General features: G+C 42.7%; 1 protein-coding gene across 1 annotated transcript in view; it reads left to right on the plus strand.

Moving 5' to 3' along the window:
• CDNF (cerebral dopamine neurotrophic factor) overlaps positions 164-14,059 on the plus strand; it is a 28,397-nt gene continuing 14,501 nt past the window's right edge. Inside the window, exons 1-2 of the mRNA XM_003130739.4 lie at positions 164-450; positions 13,827-13,954. Of these exons, the coding sequence (XP_003130787.1) occupies positions 336-450; positions 13,827-13,954 (243 nt within the window). The 5' untranslated portion in view covers positions 164-335. The remainder of the gene's footprint in view (positions 451-13,826; positions 13,955-14,059) is intronic.

A 14,059-nucleotide genomic window follows, 5' to 3' on the forward strand; every position in this document is an offset into this window, starting at 1 on the left:
ATCAGCGTGAAGGTCCCGCCTTCCCTCTAGAACAATGGGCAAATAGCTTTAGGGCTCTCTCTCCGCTCAGGGGGGCGGCCCAGCGTGAGTGCTAATGCGCACGCGCCCGGTCGGGGAGGGAAGGGAAGAGACTCCTTCGCTCCGCCCCTTTCCATGCCCTTTTCTTGAGAGCCAATGGAAACTCACGGATGAGTCGCGTCATTTGTCCTAGCAACTCCGGGCAGGTTCTTTACAAGCCCTTGCATTGAGCTCCTGCGTCTGGGTGCAGCCTCGGAATCTAACAGCCCAGCTGTTCCTTACGCCCGTGGTTGGTCGTTTGGAGCTGCTGGTTGAGCATGTGGTGTGGGAGCCCAGCTGCCATGGTGGCCTTTTGCGCCGGACTTTGGTTCTCTAGCCCGGGGCGGGCGCAGGGCCAGGAGGCCGGGGGTCGGCCGGGCGCCGACTGTGAAGGTGAGCGGTGTGAGACCTGCTTGCATGGCGGTGGCACCGCTTCGCAGCGCAGCTGTTGGGTTTGGCTTTTCCCGGCCCTGGCTATAAATAGCATTTCACTGAGGAGATGCTGGCCCTGGCCCAGGGTTCCGATCGCCTACGCCCAAACTTAGGCAAAAGTTCGAGCCGGGCTCAGGGACGTCTACAGTCCGCGTTCTACAGTTCGCGTTCTTGGTCCTGTTCTATAAAACTGCCGCAGTCAAAGCCGGTGGGTTTTGATTTGGATTCGGTTTTGCGCAGACGCCATGTAGATGCAGACGACCCTGGCGCCAAATGGATTCGGCTGCTGTAACCACCTTTCCACGCACTGGAGAAGCCTTTCAATTTCAAATTAGTTTGTAACTCCCCAAAGGACAAAGCATTACACATTGTCTAAATTGAGATAAAATGGCTTAAATCTCAGGACATAACTAACTTTTGTTAGGACTTCACAGGGAAAAGTTGCTTTACAAAGGAGTGTCTTAACGCTTTAGAAAGAGGAGGAATAGAAAAGAAAGATTGCTTTTTTGTTGACAGGGTCTCCGCTGGGGACTTAGAGTCGGAACACGTGGGTCTACGTCCCACCCAGCCTTCTGGCTCTGAGGCCATTGTGCCTGGTTTCTTGCAAAATCGACGTGAAAATACCTATCTCAGAGGGCTGTTAGCAAGAAGATAATTAGCCACGCTAGCCCTTTCTCCCAGACTACAGTAGCACTTTTTGTATTTCACTCATTGAAATGATTACTTTAAATGTATATCCGCTCACCCTTCTGTGATCTTGCGAATCTATTCTTCCTTAGCAGGAAATTGTAGGTGCACATCTAGGTTGAATGAATGGGTGAGTATAGACTGTACTATAACTGAATCAAGTCTTCACAATTGGAGTCCAGATTTCTAACAGCCTTGCAATAATTAAACTTTTCTCAGAAATTCAAAGTATCTACAGGCTGTTAAACTTTAGATACAGATATTTGCCCAGCTAAGTTATAATTTTGTTGAAAGATCCCTTATAACTGGGTCCTACACGTTTAAAGTAGAATTTGTGAGGCATAAACAATTAGTTGGATTTGTCATCAGTAATTTAATTTCTGGAGCTTCTACTTACAAACATTTCAGAAGAGCCGAAGCATCTGGATTAATTAAATGTGACGCTTCTAACGTCTTTCCTGAATGTATTAAAGCATATTGTAATTATTAACTTGTATGTCTGACTAACCTGGGTGTATATTTCCTTTTGTTAAAGAAGTTGTGGAATCACAGTGAAGGAAATTCTGGTTTTAGAACAAGAAGAATCTGGCTCTATTTCTGCTTATTAGTCTTTATCACTAGCCAATTAATTTCCCCTCAGTGTGTAAGATTAAAATGCTCTACTCTATATACTGTAGGGCAGTATTTCCATTCGTTTTTTTTTTTTTTTTTGTCTTTTGTTCTTTTAGGGCCGCACCCGCAGCACATGGAGGTTCCCAGGCTAGGGGTCTGATCAGAGCTATAGCCTTCACTGGAGCCACAGCAACACGGGATCCAAGTCGCGTCTGCGACCTACACCACAGCTCATGGCAACACCGGATCCTTAACCCACTGAGCCAGGCCAGGGATCGAACCCGAAACCTCATGGTTCCTAGTCGGATTTGTTTCCGCTGTGCCACGACAGGAACTCAAATTTCTACTCTTACCTTGACTACTCCGTGGCATAGGATGCCACTGACTTCTTTGATCAGTAAAAAATTGATAGTCCATGAACCACTTGGGACCTATTGATGTAGTTTGTGAAGTTCACAAAGTATTTGGAAAAAAAAACCCATTTAAATTAATTGGCTACATATTAAAATTGGGAGACATCATATTCAAAAATTCAGATTTCTGGCTTACCTTGAAAACCAGGTTAGCAGTCAAGACTAGCCCCTATGTCCATACAGTTGGAAATAGCTGTGGCTAAACTTTCTAGAAAGGACATGTGTTCTTAAGGTTTTTGTTTTTCCTAGACTTGGATCGCTTTATCAAGTCGTTTTACTTGCCTGGGCCCTGTTTAAGTTTCTGAGCCCTACTTTAGGTCATGCGAAGCTTACTGGTGGGAAAAAAAAGTGTAAATGTTTTGGGTTTTTGGGGGGTTTTTTGTTTTTGGCCGCACGCATGGCATGTGGAAGTTCCTAGGCCAGGGATTGAACCTGCGCCACAGCAGAAATCTGAGCCTCTACAAATGACAAAACTGGGTCCTCAGCCTACTATGCCACAAGGGGATTCCATCCGTATCTCTTTAAAAGAATTGTGTTATGGGATTATTTAAACTTTTTTTTTTTAACTTTGAAATAATCATAGATTCACTTATGGGACTGATTTTAATAAAACCCTTCAACATAAGGTAAAAGGAATATGGTTATCTGGTTATAGTGATAGATATGTGCCAGGATCATTAAATTATTAATTCGTTAGGTGATCTCTAATGAGATTATTCTCTTCATGTAAGCTCAAGGAATAAATTTCCATTCTTATGGAAATAGAGTGATTTCTCTGTGGCATGGGACACCTTTGACTTCTTTCTTTTTTTGCCTTTGCTCCTCGTCTCTGTGCCCACTTGTTCGTAGTATCTTTGTGGGTTGCTAATTCGTTAGTCATGGCTTCAATATTAGAATTTTCCCCCGTTCTGCCCTCTGCCCTCCTCACTCTCTGTGCAATTAGAATTGACCTATCTATAGTCTGATTGATCCCAAGTGTTTATACCCACCCCAATAGTCAGTCTTGCATCCAATTGACTATTGGACATTTCTACTTAGAGATCTTATACCTCAAACTCAACAGAGTCACCAACCAAAATCATCGTCTCCTTCCCTTGTTAGTTCCCCAAACCACTGATGCTTATGGCATACATATATATAAAACTGGTCATCTCGACTAGACTTCTCCCTCTCCCTAGTCTCCAACACCCATCAAACACTGTGTCCACTGAGTCTACTTTCCAGTTGACTCTGCTCCCTTCTCCTTCCCCAGCTCCAGTGCCTTGTTACACACCTTCACCGTTTTTACCTGCCTTACGGCCACAGCAGCTCCCTCCCCCCGGCTGGGTAATCACCTTACTGCTTATTTAACATCTTTCAGTGATCTCCCAGTTTCCTCCAGGGAGGTGCCTCCCGCTTTCTTCTCCCACAGTATCTAGTACACATCTCATAGTGTTTAGAAATTGCCTTGGTCTCCTCCATGTGTGTACTCTTCGACAGTCAAGACTTTTTCCTCACCACATCCTCTCCATCGGCTACCAGGTAGGCAGTCAATTCTGTTGAACAAATGTATGCATATATGTCACAGTAAAATTCATATAGCTTTCAGTGAGTCAAAAGTATATCTTTTGGAGTTCCCATTGTGGCTCAGTGGGCTAAGGACCTGACAGAGTGTCCCTGAGGATGTAGGTCCCATCCCTGGCCTCGCTCAGTAGTTAAGCATCTGGCATTGCCACAAGCTGTGGCGTAGGTTGCAGATGCACCTCAGATCTGTGGCTGTGGTGTAGATGGGCAGCTGCAGCTGTGATTCGACCCCTAGCCTGGGAACTTCATGGGCTGCAGGGGCAGCCATAAAAAAGAAGAAAAAGTATATCTTTCAAAGTACAAGTTAGAATTCCCAACTCCCATCATCTAGGTAATGCATTGATAGAGAAACAGCTAAGGTGTAGAAATCATCTGAAGGTCAATTATTGGGAACAGAGAAAGAGCTATGAGGGCATCAGAACATGGGGTTTCTTTTGCAATAAGGGGAGAATAAGAAGTCACTGGGAGGCTTTAAAGATGATTTCTGCATAAATCATTACAGCAGGTGTCTCCTTCGCATACTTGGTCTATTTGCTAAGTAAACTTAGCAATATACATGTTGGCAAATGCCTCTTTCTGCATGCTCTCAGAAGCATTTAACATAGCTGATCGGTTGGTCCCTCCCTTTTAACACTTTGCTAACCTTCTGGGGCACACTGACTCTTTGTTCTCATCCTACCTTTCTGGCTGCTCCTTTCAGCCTTCTTCTGGTTCTTTTCATGTTCCCAATTTCTAAACAGTGGCGTTTTGCAAGAGTGAGACTTGGGACTACTCCTTATTCTGTGTTCTCTTCCCATAAAGATCATGTTAATGTTGATGACTTGCACACTTAGTATTTGTCAGAGAATTCACTACTGAACTCCAGATTTGGATACCCAGCAACCTCTTACTATATGCAGTGATGCACATTGTATCAGGGTTTTTCAGAGAAACTGACCAACACGGATAGCTAGATAGATAGGTGCGTACATACGTACGTAGGGATAGATTTATTATAAAGAATTAATTCTCGGGATTCCCATCATGGCTCAGCGGTGAACAAATCCGACTAGGAACCATGAGGTTGCAGGTTCCATCCCTGGCCTCGCTCAGTGGGTTAAGGATCCAGTGTTGCTGTGAGCTGTGGTGTAGGTCGCAGATGCGGCTCAGATCCTGTGCTGCTGTGGCTGGAGCGCAGGCTGGAGGCTACAGCTTGGATTAGACCCCTAGCCTGGGAACCTCCATATGCTGCAGAAGCGGCCCTAGAAAAGACAAACACACACACACACACACACACACACACACACACAAATTGGTTCTCCTGATTATGGAAGCTGTCTAAAATTTGCAGTGTGGGACGAGAGGCTGGGGACCCAGGAGAGCTGATGGTGCAGAACGCAGTCTACTGGAGAATTCCCTCTTGCTTGGGAAGGAAGCAATCTTTTTTGTTCTGTTCAGGCTTTCAGCTGATGGGGTGAGGATTACCTTCATTACTGAGGGCAATCTGCTTTACCTGAAATTCACTGATTATTTTTGTTTTCTTTTGTCTTTTTAGGGCCACACCCACGGCATATGGAGGTTCCCAGGCTAGGGGTCGAATCAGAATTGGAGCTGTAGCTGCTGGCCTATACCACAGCCACAGCAATGCCAGATATGAGCTGTGACCTACACCACAGCTCACAGCAACGCTGGATCCTTAACCCACTGAGTGAGGCCAGGGATGGAACCTGCATCCTCATGGATGCTAGTCAGATTCATTTTGGCTGAGCCATGAGGGGAATTCTCAAAGTTCACTGATTTAAATGTTAATCTCATTCAAAAACACCCTCCAGGTGTGATTAACATATACACACTCCTATATATAAAACCGATAACTAACAAAGACCTGCTATATAGAGCACTGGGAAATCTCCTCAATAGTCTGTAATAACCTATATGGGAAAAAAGAATGGAGATATATGTATAACTGATTCACTTTGCTGTACATCTGAAACTAACACAACATTGTAAGTCAACTATACTCCAATAAAATAAAATAAAATAAAAAACCAGGATACCACTACCCTCCAAACGGACACATAAAATTAATCATCACAGTTGTCTAGAAGTATCTCAAAGTTCATATGTCAAGACTGAATCCCTGCTTGTCTCCACAAAGCTGCTTCTCCTGCTGCTTCTCAGGTCAGCAAATGGCAACTCCACTCCTGCAGTTTCTCAGGCCAATGTCCTCTGATTCTTCACCTCTGTCTCCGCCCACCACCTGCCCCACAAGCCACATCCAATCCATTAGCAAACTCTTGTGGCTCTGCCTTCAAAATACATCCAAAGTTGAGTTCCCGTTGTGACGCAGTGGAAACAATCCGACTAGGAACCGTGAGGTTGCAGGTTCGATCAATGCCCTCGCTCAGTAGGTTAAGGATCTGGCATTGCCGAGAGCTGTGGTGTAGGTTACAGACTCGGCTTGGATCCCGAGATGCCGTGGCTGCGGTGTAGGCCAGCAGGTGCAGCTCCAATTCAACCCCTAGTCAGGGAGCTTCCATATGCCTCTGGTGTGGCCCTAAAATGACAAACAAAAAAACCAACAAAAAACCCTGTACTTAAATCTCTGCTCCTCCTTCCTGACACCTTTTCGCCCCTTACCAAATTCATGTTTCTTCACCATCACCGGATACTTTTATTTATTCACTGGAATGTAATCCTTGAGAATAAGGACTTGGTTTTCCCAACAACCTAGAAAAATGCCTGGCATTTATTGACTGCTCAATAAATATTTGTTAAAACCACACAATGGCTATTATACGGAGTGTTCTATTAAATAGCTTTAGGGATGAAGAGGAGTTCACAGTCTAAAAAAATAAAAATAAAAAAAAATAAAGACATTTCTGGCTCTCCAGCTGAAAAACAACTAAAAATAATGGGTAAAATAAAAATGTGAAAATGCTGGAGTTCTCGTCGTGGCTCAGTGGTTAACGAATCTGACTAGCATCCATGAGGATACAGGTTCAATTCCTGGCCTTGCTCAGTAGGTTAAGGATCCGGCATTGCCATGACCAGTGGTATAGGTCGCAACTCAGCTCAGATCCTGCATTGCTGTGGGCTGTGGCGTAGCCCACCTGTTTCAGCTCCAGTTCAGCTCTAGCCTGGGAACCTCCATATGCCACAAGTGTGGCCCTAATAAGCCAAAAAAAAAAAAAAGTGAAAATGTTAAGTATACATTAGTAAGGCATAGGCAGAGGTCAAAAACAATGTGCAACAGGGGCCCAAAAGAAGTCAAGGGACTGCTTCAGCTGGGATTTGTCTTGAGGGTATTTGCCACCCAGGCGATCTCAACATAGGTTTTCATGGCTGTAAAAGAAAGGAAATGAATAAAAAGAATAAAAGACATAGCCCAGAAACTTCCCAAGTTAGGAATGTAATGCTAGGTCCTCCCCCAATTAATCTGGAACTCCAGAGAGCTAGACCTTCACTATAAAAGATGATCTGGAAATAACCACAGGTCTACCATCCTCTTTAGAGACTAAATGGAATTGTAGTACTTGAACTTTTTGCTGTGTAAAAGGGAAAACAAACATGTCTCCTGGTTACTCACACTTGCAAGCCAGCACACACATGCATTGAAGCCCAAACTTACACAGCAAATCTGGGTGGTCTAAAACATCTCAAACTGAGAATTTAGTTTAAAAAGATTTCAAGAAGGCCTCAGCAAATATCTATCCCTTTCCATCATTTTTTTGTATTGGAGTATAGTTACAATGTTGTGTGCAGGTGTACAGCAGAGTAAATCAGTTATACAAATGCATTCCTTTTCAGATTCTTTTCCCATATAGGTTATTACATAGTACAGAGTAGAGTTCCCTGTGCTATACAGTAAGTCCTTGTTACCGATCTGTTTTACACACAGTAGTGTCTGTTTGTCAATCCCAACCTCCCAATTTATCTCCCCCCCCTCCCCCGCCAGCCATTCCCCTTTGGTAACTATATGTTTGGTTTCAAAATCTTTGAGTCTCTTTTTTGTAAGTTCTTTAGTACCATTTTTATATTAGATTCCACATATTAGTGATCTCATATGATATTTGTCTTTCTCTGACATAGTATGATAATTCTAGGTCCATCCACATTGCTACAAATGGCATTATTTCATTATTTTTATGGCTGTAATTCCATTGTATGTAGGTACCACATCTTCTTTATCTCCTGTCCATGGACATTTAGGTTTGCTTCCATGTCTTGGCTGTTGTATACAGTGCTGCAATGAACATTGGGGTGCATATATCTTTTCAAATTATGGCCTTCTTCGGATAGATACCCAGGAGTGGGATTGCTGAGTCATATGGTAGTTCTATGTTTAGTTTTTTAAGGAACCGCCATACTGTTATCCATAGTGGTTGTACCAAGAACACTCCCACCAACAGTGGAGGAGGGTTCTGTTTTCTCCACACTCTTTCCAGCGTTTATTGTTTGTAGACTTTTTGATGATGGCCATTCTGACTGGTATGAGGTGATACCTCATTGTGGTTTTGATTTGCATTTCTCTAATAATAAGTGATGTTGAGCGTTTTTTCATGTGCTTTTTGGCCATCTGTCTTCTTTGGAAAAATGTCTGTTTAGATATCTTCTGACCATTTTTTAATTGGGTTGTTTGTTTTTTTGATAGAAAGCTGTATGAGCTGTTGGTATATTTTGGAGAGTAATCCCTTGTCAGTTGCTTCATTTGCAAATATTTTCTCCCATTCTGTGGGGTGTCATTTTTGTTTTGTTTATGGTTTCCTTTGCTGTGAAAAAGTTTTACAGTTAAATTAGGTCCCATTTATTTTTGTTTTTATTTTCATTACTCTAGGAGGTGGATCAAAAAAGATATTCCTGTGATTTATGTCAAGGAGTGTTCTGCTTATGTTTTCCTCCAAGAGTTATAGTATCCAGTCTTATATTTAGCAAATGTTAATCTTACCCATAGGAACCCACCTTCAACCCAGTCCCACAAAATTCTAATAATTCCCACAAAATTCTAAGACATAAAGCTCATATTGAGAACCATAAACCCATAAACCCATGGGACACTGTTAAGTGACAGATTATTGAGACAAGAAACAGAAGAAGCATACTTGGAAAAGTTTCAGGGATTAGAATTATCAGGCACAGAATACAAAATATGTTCATAATTTTTAAAGAGATAAAGGAAGGGATTGACAATATGAGTAAAGGGCAGGAGGCTATTAAAAATGTGCAACAATATTTGGGAAAAAACAAAATAAACATCTAGAAAAGTAGAAATGAATGGGATTAACAGAAGATTAGACACAGCTGAGAAAGGAATTAGTGAATTAGAAGATTGACGAAATTATCAAGAAGGAATCATTGAGAGATTGACAATAAAAATATGAAGTGGAGATAAAGGTACAATAAGGATAAAGAGAAAAATTCCAACCCATGCTAACTGGACTTTCAGAAGGAGAAGAGAGAGGGTATGGGTGGAGCAAAAGAGATGAGAGCTCATTTTTCCAAACTGATGACAGTCATCAATCCATAGATTTGGAAGTCCAGTATATTTCAAATAGTAAAAATAAAAATAATTCCATATCCAGTCCCATTAGAAGGAAATGGGAAAACACAAATGGAAAAAAAAGAGAAAATCTTAAACGCAGAGAAAAAAGACTGATGACCTTCAAAGGCATGGCAATTAGAATGTCAGATGATCCAACACTGAAAGGCCTGAAGTCACAGCTAGTAAATACTAAATAGTAAAGCCAGGAGTTGCACCCAGAGAGTCTGGCTTTAGAGGCCAGGCACTGAATCACTACCTATACTGCCTTCTAAGCGTGGCATTGGGAACCAATTTATTTAAGGCAATATTAAAACTAAAATTGGAACAATGAAGTAGTATATAAATTATGTAAGAATTTCTGGTTATATAAGTTTTAACTCATTAGAACATGTGTTGTATTCCTAGGCAGCATTTTTTCTTTTTTCTTTTTGCCTTTTCTAGGGCCACTCCCGCGGCAATATGGAGGTTCCCAGGCTAGGGGTTGAATGAGAGCTGTAGTCACTGGCCTACTCCAGAGCCACAGCAACTCAGGATCCGAGCCGCGTCTGCAACCTACACCACAGCTCACAGCAACGCTGGATCCCTAACCCACTGAGCAAGGGCAGGGACCGAATCCGCAACCTCATGGTTCCTAGTCAGATTCGTTAACCACTGATCCACGACAGGAACTCCCTTCCTCCCTAGTCTTTGTGCCAGCAAGATTAATCTGGTGTCCTTTTTTCCCCTCCAAGATCAAGCTGCAGTGGAAAATGTGGAACTGACATCAGTTCTAGAAGATGTGGATGAGACTGCTGAAAATAATGTTTCTAGTCCACCTTTTTTTTTTTTTTTTTTTTTTTTTTTGCTTTTTTCTTAGGGCTGCAACCTCGGCATATGGAAGTTCCCAGGCTAGGGGTCGAATCGGAGTGCAGATGCCGGCCTACGCCACAGCCACAGCCACAGCTACATGGGATCTGAGCTTTGTTTGTGACCTACACCACAGCTCTCGGCAACGACGGATCCTTAACCCCCTGAGTGGGTCCAGGGATCGAATCGTCATGGATACTAGTTGGGTTTATTAACTGCTGAGCCATGAAGGGAACTCCCGGGATTTTAAACTTTTATCTTTTTTAAAAAGTTGAAGCTCTTTTCCTGCAGGTGGCATTATTATATATATTTTTTTTCATGTACTAACTTAAAGAGTAACTGCTCAAGTTAAAAGACAAAGATTATAAGGCTACATAAAAACATCCAACTGTATGCTTTTTCGAAGAGATGGGTTTTGGGAAAAGAGTTAGATCTTTCTCTTCCACAGGGGGGAAAAAAAAAGACGATAATAAATATCTAAGATTGAACATACAACTCAGGAATTAGCCACACAAGCGTATTATTGAAAATCTGTAAACTCTAAAGGAATCAGCTAAAAGAGTAGAAAAAGTTAAAGCTCTGGGTTTGGGTGAAATGGGGAAGGGGAGGCGAAGGACCCTGTTTTTCAAATAGAATCTTTTGGAACTCATTGACATTAAACTTGGTGTAGGGGGGAGGGGTGGAGAGGGAGAGAGAAGAGACTTGGAGATCACAAGTATAAAATTTATCTTAGATTTTTTTTTTTTTTAAAGAGGAGTGGAGAAATGGGAAGGTATTTGCTTTGGTGGGGGATGTGATGTTGAGAGAGGTTTTGTTGAGTTTATGGGAAAGAGACAGTCTACACGGCAGGTGCAGGGTTGTCTTGGTTCTTACACTTGCCGGCACAAGTGTAGTGGGTGCGCTGGAAGAAGCAGGTGAGACGTCTTTCCTGTTGCTTCCTTCCCCTCTCAGAGAAACAGGAAGCACCATCATCAGTGAGGATGGGGTGGAGGTGTTCGACAAGCTGAGAGAGAGAGCAGCTGTGCAATTGTCATTTGGGGAGTGCAACAGAGTGAGAGTAAGATCAGTGTCATGGGAGTGTTAGGCAGCATGGCTGGCTCACTTGAAATCAGTGGTCCCGAGTTTAAAGGGAGACCAGTGAGCATAGCTGTGCTGTTTCCTTCACCCATGTTCAGTGAGTACAGGTGCTAAGCAGGTGAGGCGTTGTGAACTGGGGTTAGGGTGCCTCTGGGTGAGAGAAGGGAGAGAGATGCAAGAGTGTTGAGTTTGTGTGCAAAGGAGTGCATATGATGTTGAACCATGGAATCTAGGCTGGGTAAGGAAGCATGGTAAAGAGGTGGCCGAATCAATGGACAGTATGACCTGGCAGGGTCAGAGAATTGTTGGCGTTTCAGAGTTCCCGTTGTGGCGCAGTGGTTAACGAATCCAACTAGGAACCATAAGGTTTCGGGTTCGATCCCTGGCCTTGCTCAGTGGGTTAAGGATCCGGTGTTGCCGTGAGCTGTGGTGTAGATCACAGACACGGCTTGGATCCTGCGTTGCTGTGGCTGTGGTGTAGGCCAGTGGCTACAGCTCTGATTAGACCCCTGGCCTGGGAACCTCCATATGCCGTGAGAAGCGGCCCTAGAAAAAAAGGCAAAAAGACAAAAAAGAAAAAAATTATTGGTGTTTGCGTGTTAGAGGATGTGAAAGAAGGGAGGTGGTACTCAGACAATGAGATGTTTCCATTGGGATGGGCTATAGTCACTGGTAATGACTGGACCCTAAGGGTATAACCACAGAGGTTCTCCATGTATTCTGGATATTAATCCTTTCTTATATAACTTGTAAATATCTTCCTCTAGTTTGTGGCTTGCCTTATCATTTGCTTATGATTTCTGTTGCATTACAAAAGTTTAATTTTGGCATTATCAGGTGTATGTAGAAATCATTTTCTACCCTGATTCCATGAAAAAGATGCTTTCCTATGGTTTCTTGTAAAACTTTTGTAGTATTGCTCTTCCCTTATGTCTTTATTCACCTGGACTTCATGTTTGTGTGTAGTTTTGGATAGGTAGCTATGTTTATCTTTTCCCATGGTAAGTTGTCCTAGTACCATTCATTGACTAATCCATTTATTTCCCCCCCACTGATTTTCAGCATCATTTCTGTTTCTTACCAAGCTCCTCTAGATTTCTGGGTTTGTTTCTAGACTCATCATTTTGTTCCATCGGTCTATTTCTGTGCCAGTCCTATACCGTGCTTTAAATGCTACAGTTTTTGAATTAGAGCATCTGATTAGGTCTACTCCTCAAACTCTTTCTTCACATATTTCTTGGCTTTCATTTGCTCTTGTCTTTTCAAATGTATTTTTGGATCAGCTTGTCAAATCTATTTAAAAAATCCTATTGATATTTTCATTAGCATAAACTTTAGTAGATCTTAGAGATAATTATCATCCATAATATTGAATCTTCTGATTCATGTACATGGCTTATCTGCCCATTTCTTAGGTCTACTTTTAGGTCTTTGGATAAAGTTTTATAATTAATACTATTAATTGAGTCCTGGTTAGCCTAGGATTTGCTGCTCTTCCTTAACGATATTTCCTTAGAATTCTTATTTTTTTTAAATTTTACTATTTTAAAAAAATTTTTGGCCCTGCCCACATCATGTGAAAGTTCTGAGCCAGGGACTGAACCCTCACGACAGTTGCGGCAACGTCAGATCTGTCACCTGCTGCGCCACCTGGGAACGTCCTAGAATTCTCTTTCTAATATCAGGGCTGCTGTTTTCCAGCATAAACTCTGGCCTCCGTTTCCTTCTCAACTTTCCTGGGCCAGCCACTTGTCCCTTTGGGAAGTAGCTTCCTCCTACTGAAGAGTAACCTAGTGGATAGGCGTGTAGGCCCAGAGTCAGACCCTCCGGGGCTCGAATTCCCTCTCTACCACTTACTGGGCACGTTCACTGGCTCCCCTCTGGCTCGGTTTCTTCACCTGTAAGATGAGGATAGTAATGAATCTACAACAGGGCTTTGTTCTGAGACTTAATATATGTAAGTGCTCAGAACAGGGCCAACAATCAGTAACAATAGTTGTCCTCACTGCCTGCACCTCTTCTAAGCTCCATTTCTTCACTGGCTCTGGATCCTGGGATTGAACATGATTGTTCAGGTTGAGGTTTTACTTCAGGCTCATGATGATGGAACACAGACGCAGATGCAGGCGACAAAGGGGCTGTTCTCAAGGCACGGAGTCAGGGGTTTTGCTCTGTGCTTCAAACTAAGTGATCCTCAGCATCGCATCCCAGAGAAGGCTATGTTTTCTTTAAGGGTTAGTTAGATTTGGTGGGAAGTTCTCATATTAAGTGGAACTCGGATTCGAAGTTTGATGATTCAATAAGCTCATATTACTCAAGGCCCAGTCCTAACCTAACAGCTGCAAGTTTGAAACCACTTTTACATAAAATTTGACTTTGTTGTCACAACGTGTTGAAACGTACTTACTGGTTTTTGGCCACACCTGAAGAAGGCAGACGTTCCCAGGCCAGGGACCAAACCTATACCATAGCAGTGACTGAGCCAGAGTAATGACAATGCTGGCTCCTTAACCCACTGGGGCACCAGGGAACTCTCATGCTTACTGGAGCAGGACATAGACATAAGTATGGTTGTGGTGATATCACATATAAATATTTCATTTCTTTGTTTCTTCTAGTATGTAAAGAATTCTTGAGCCGATTCTACAATTCCTTGATAGCCAGAGGGGTCAACTTTTCTGTGGACACCATAGAAAAAGAATTGATCAGCCTTTGCTTGGATGTCAAAGGAAAAGAAAACCGCCTGGTATGGTAAATCTGCACCTTTCGTTTCTCCTGCGCTTGGAGAAAACTGCTAACCATTTCATTTCTCATCTGGAATGTGATGCCTTCCTGCTTCGATGCTTCCCTC

Source organism: Sus scrofa, chromosome 10 (assembly GCF_000003025.6).
Source record: "Sus scrofa isolate TJ Tabasco breed Duroc chromosome 10, Sscrofa11.1, whole genome shotgun sequence".
In the NCBI taxonomy this organism is placed as follows: domain Eukaryota; kingdom Metazoa; phylum Chordata; class Mammalia; order Artiodactyla; family Suidae; genus Sus; species Sus scrofa.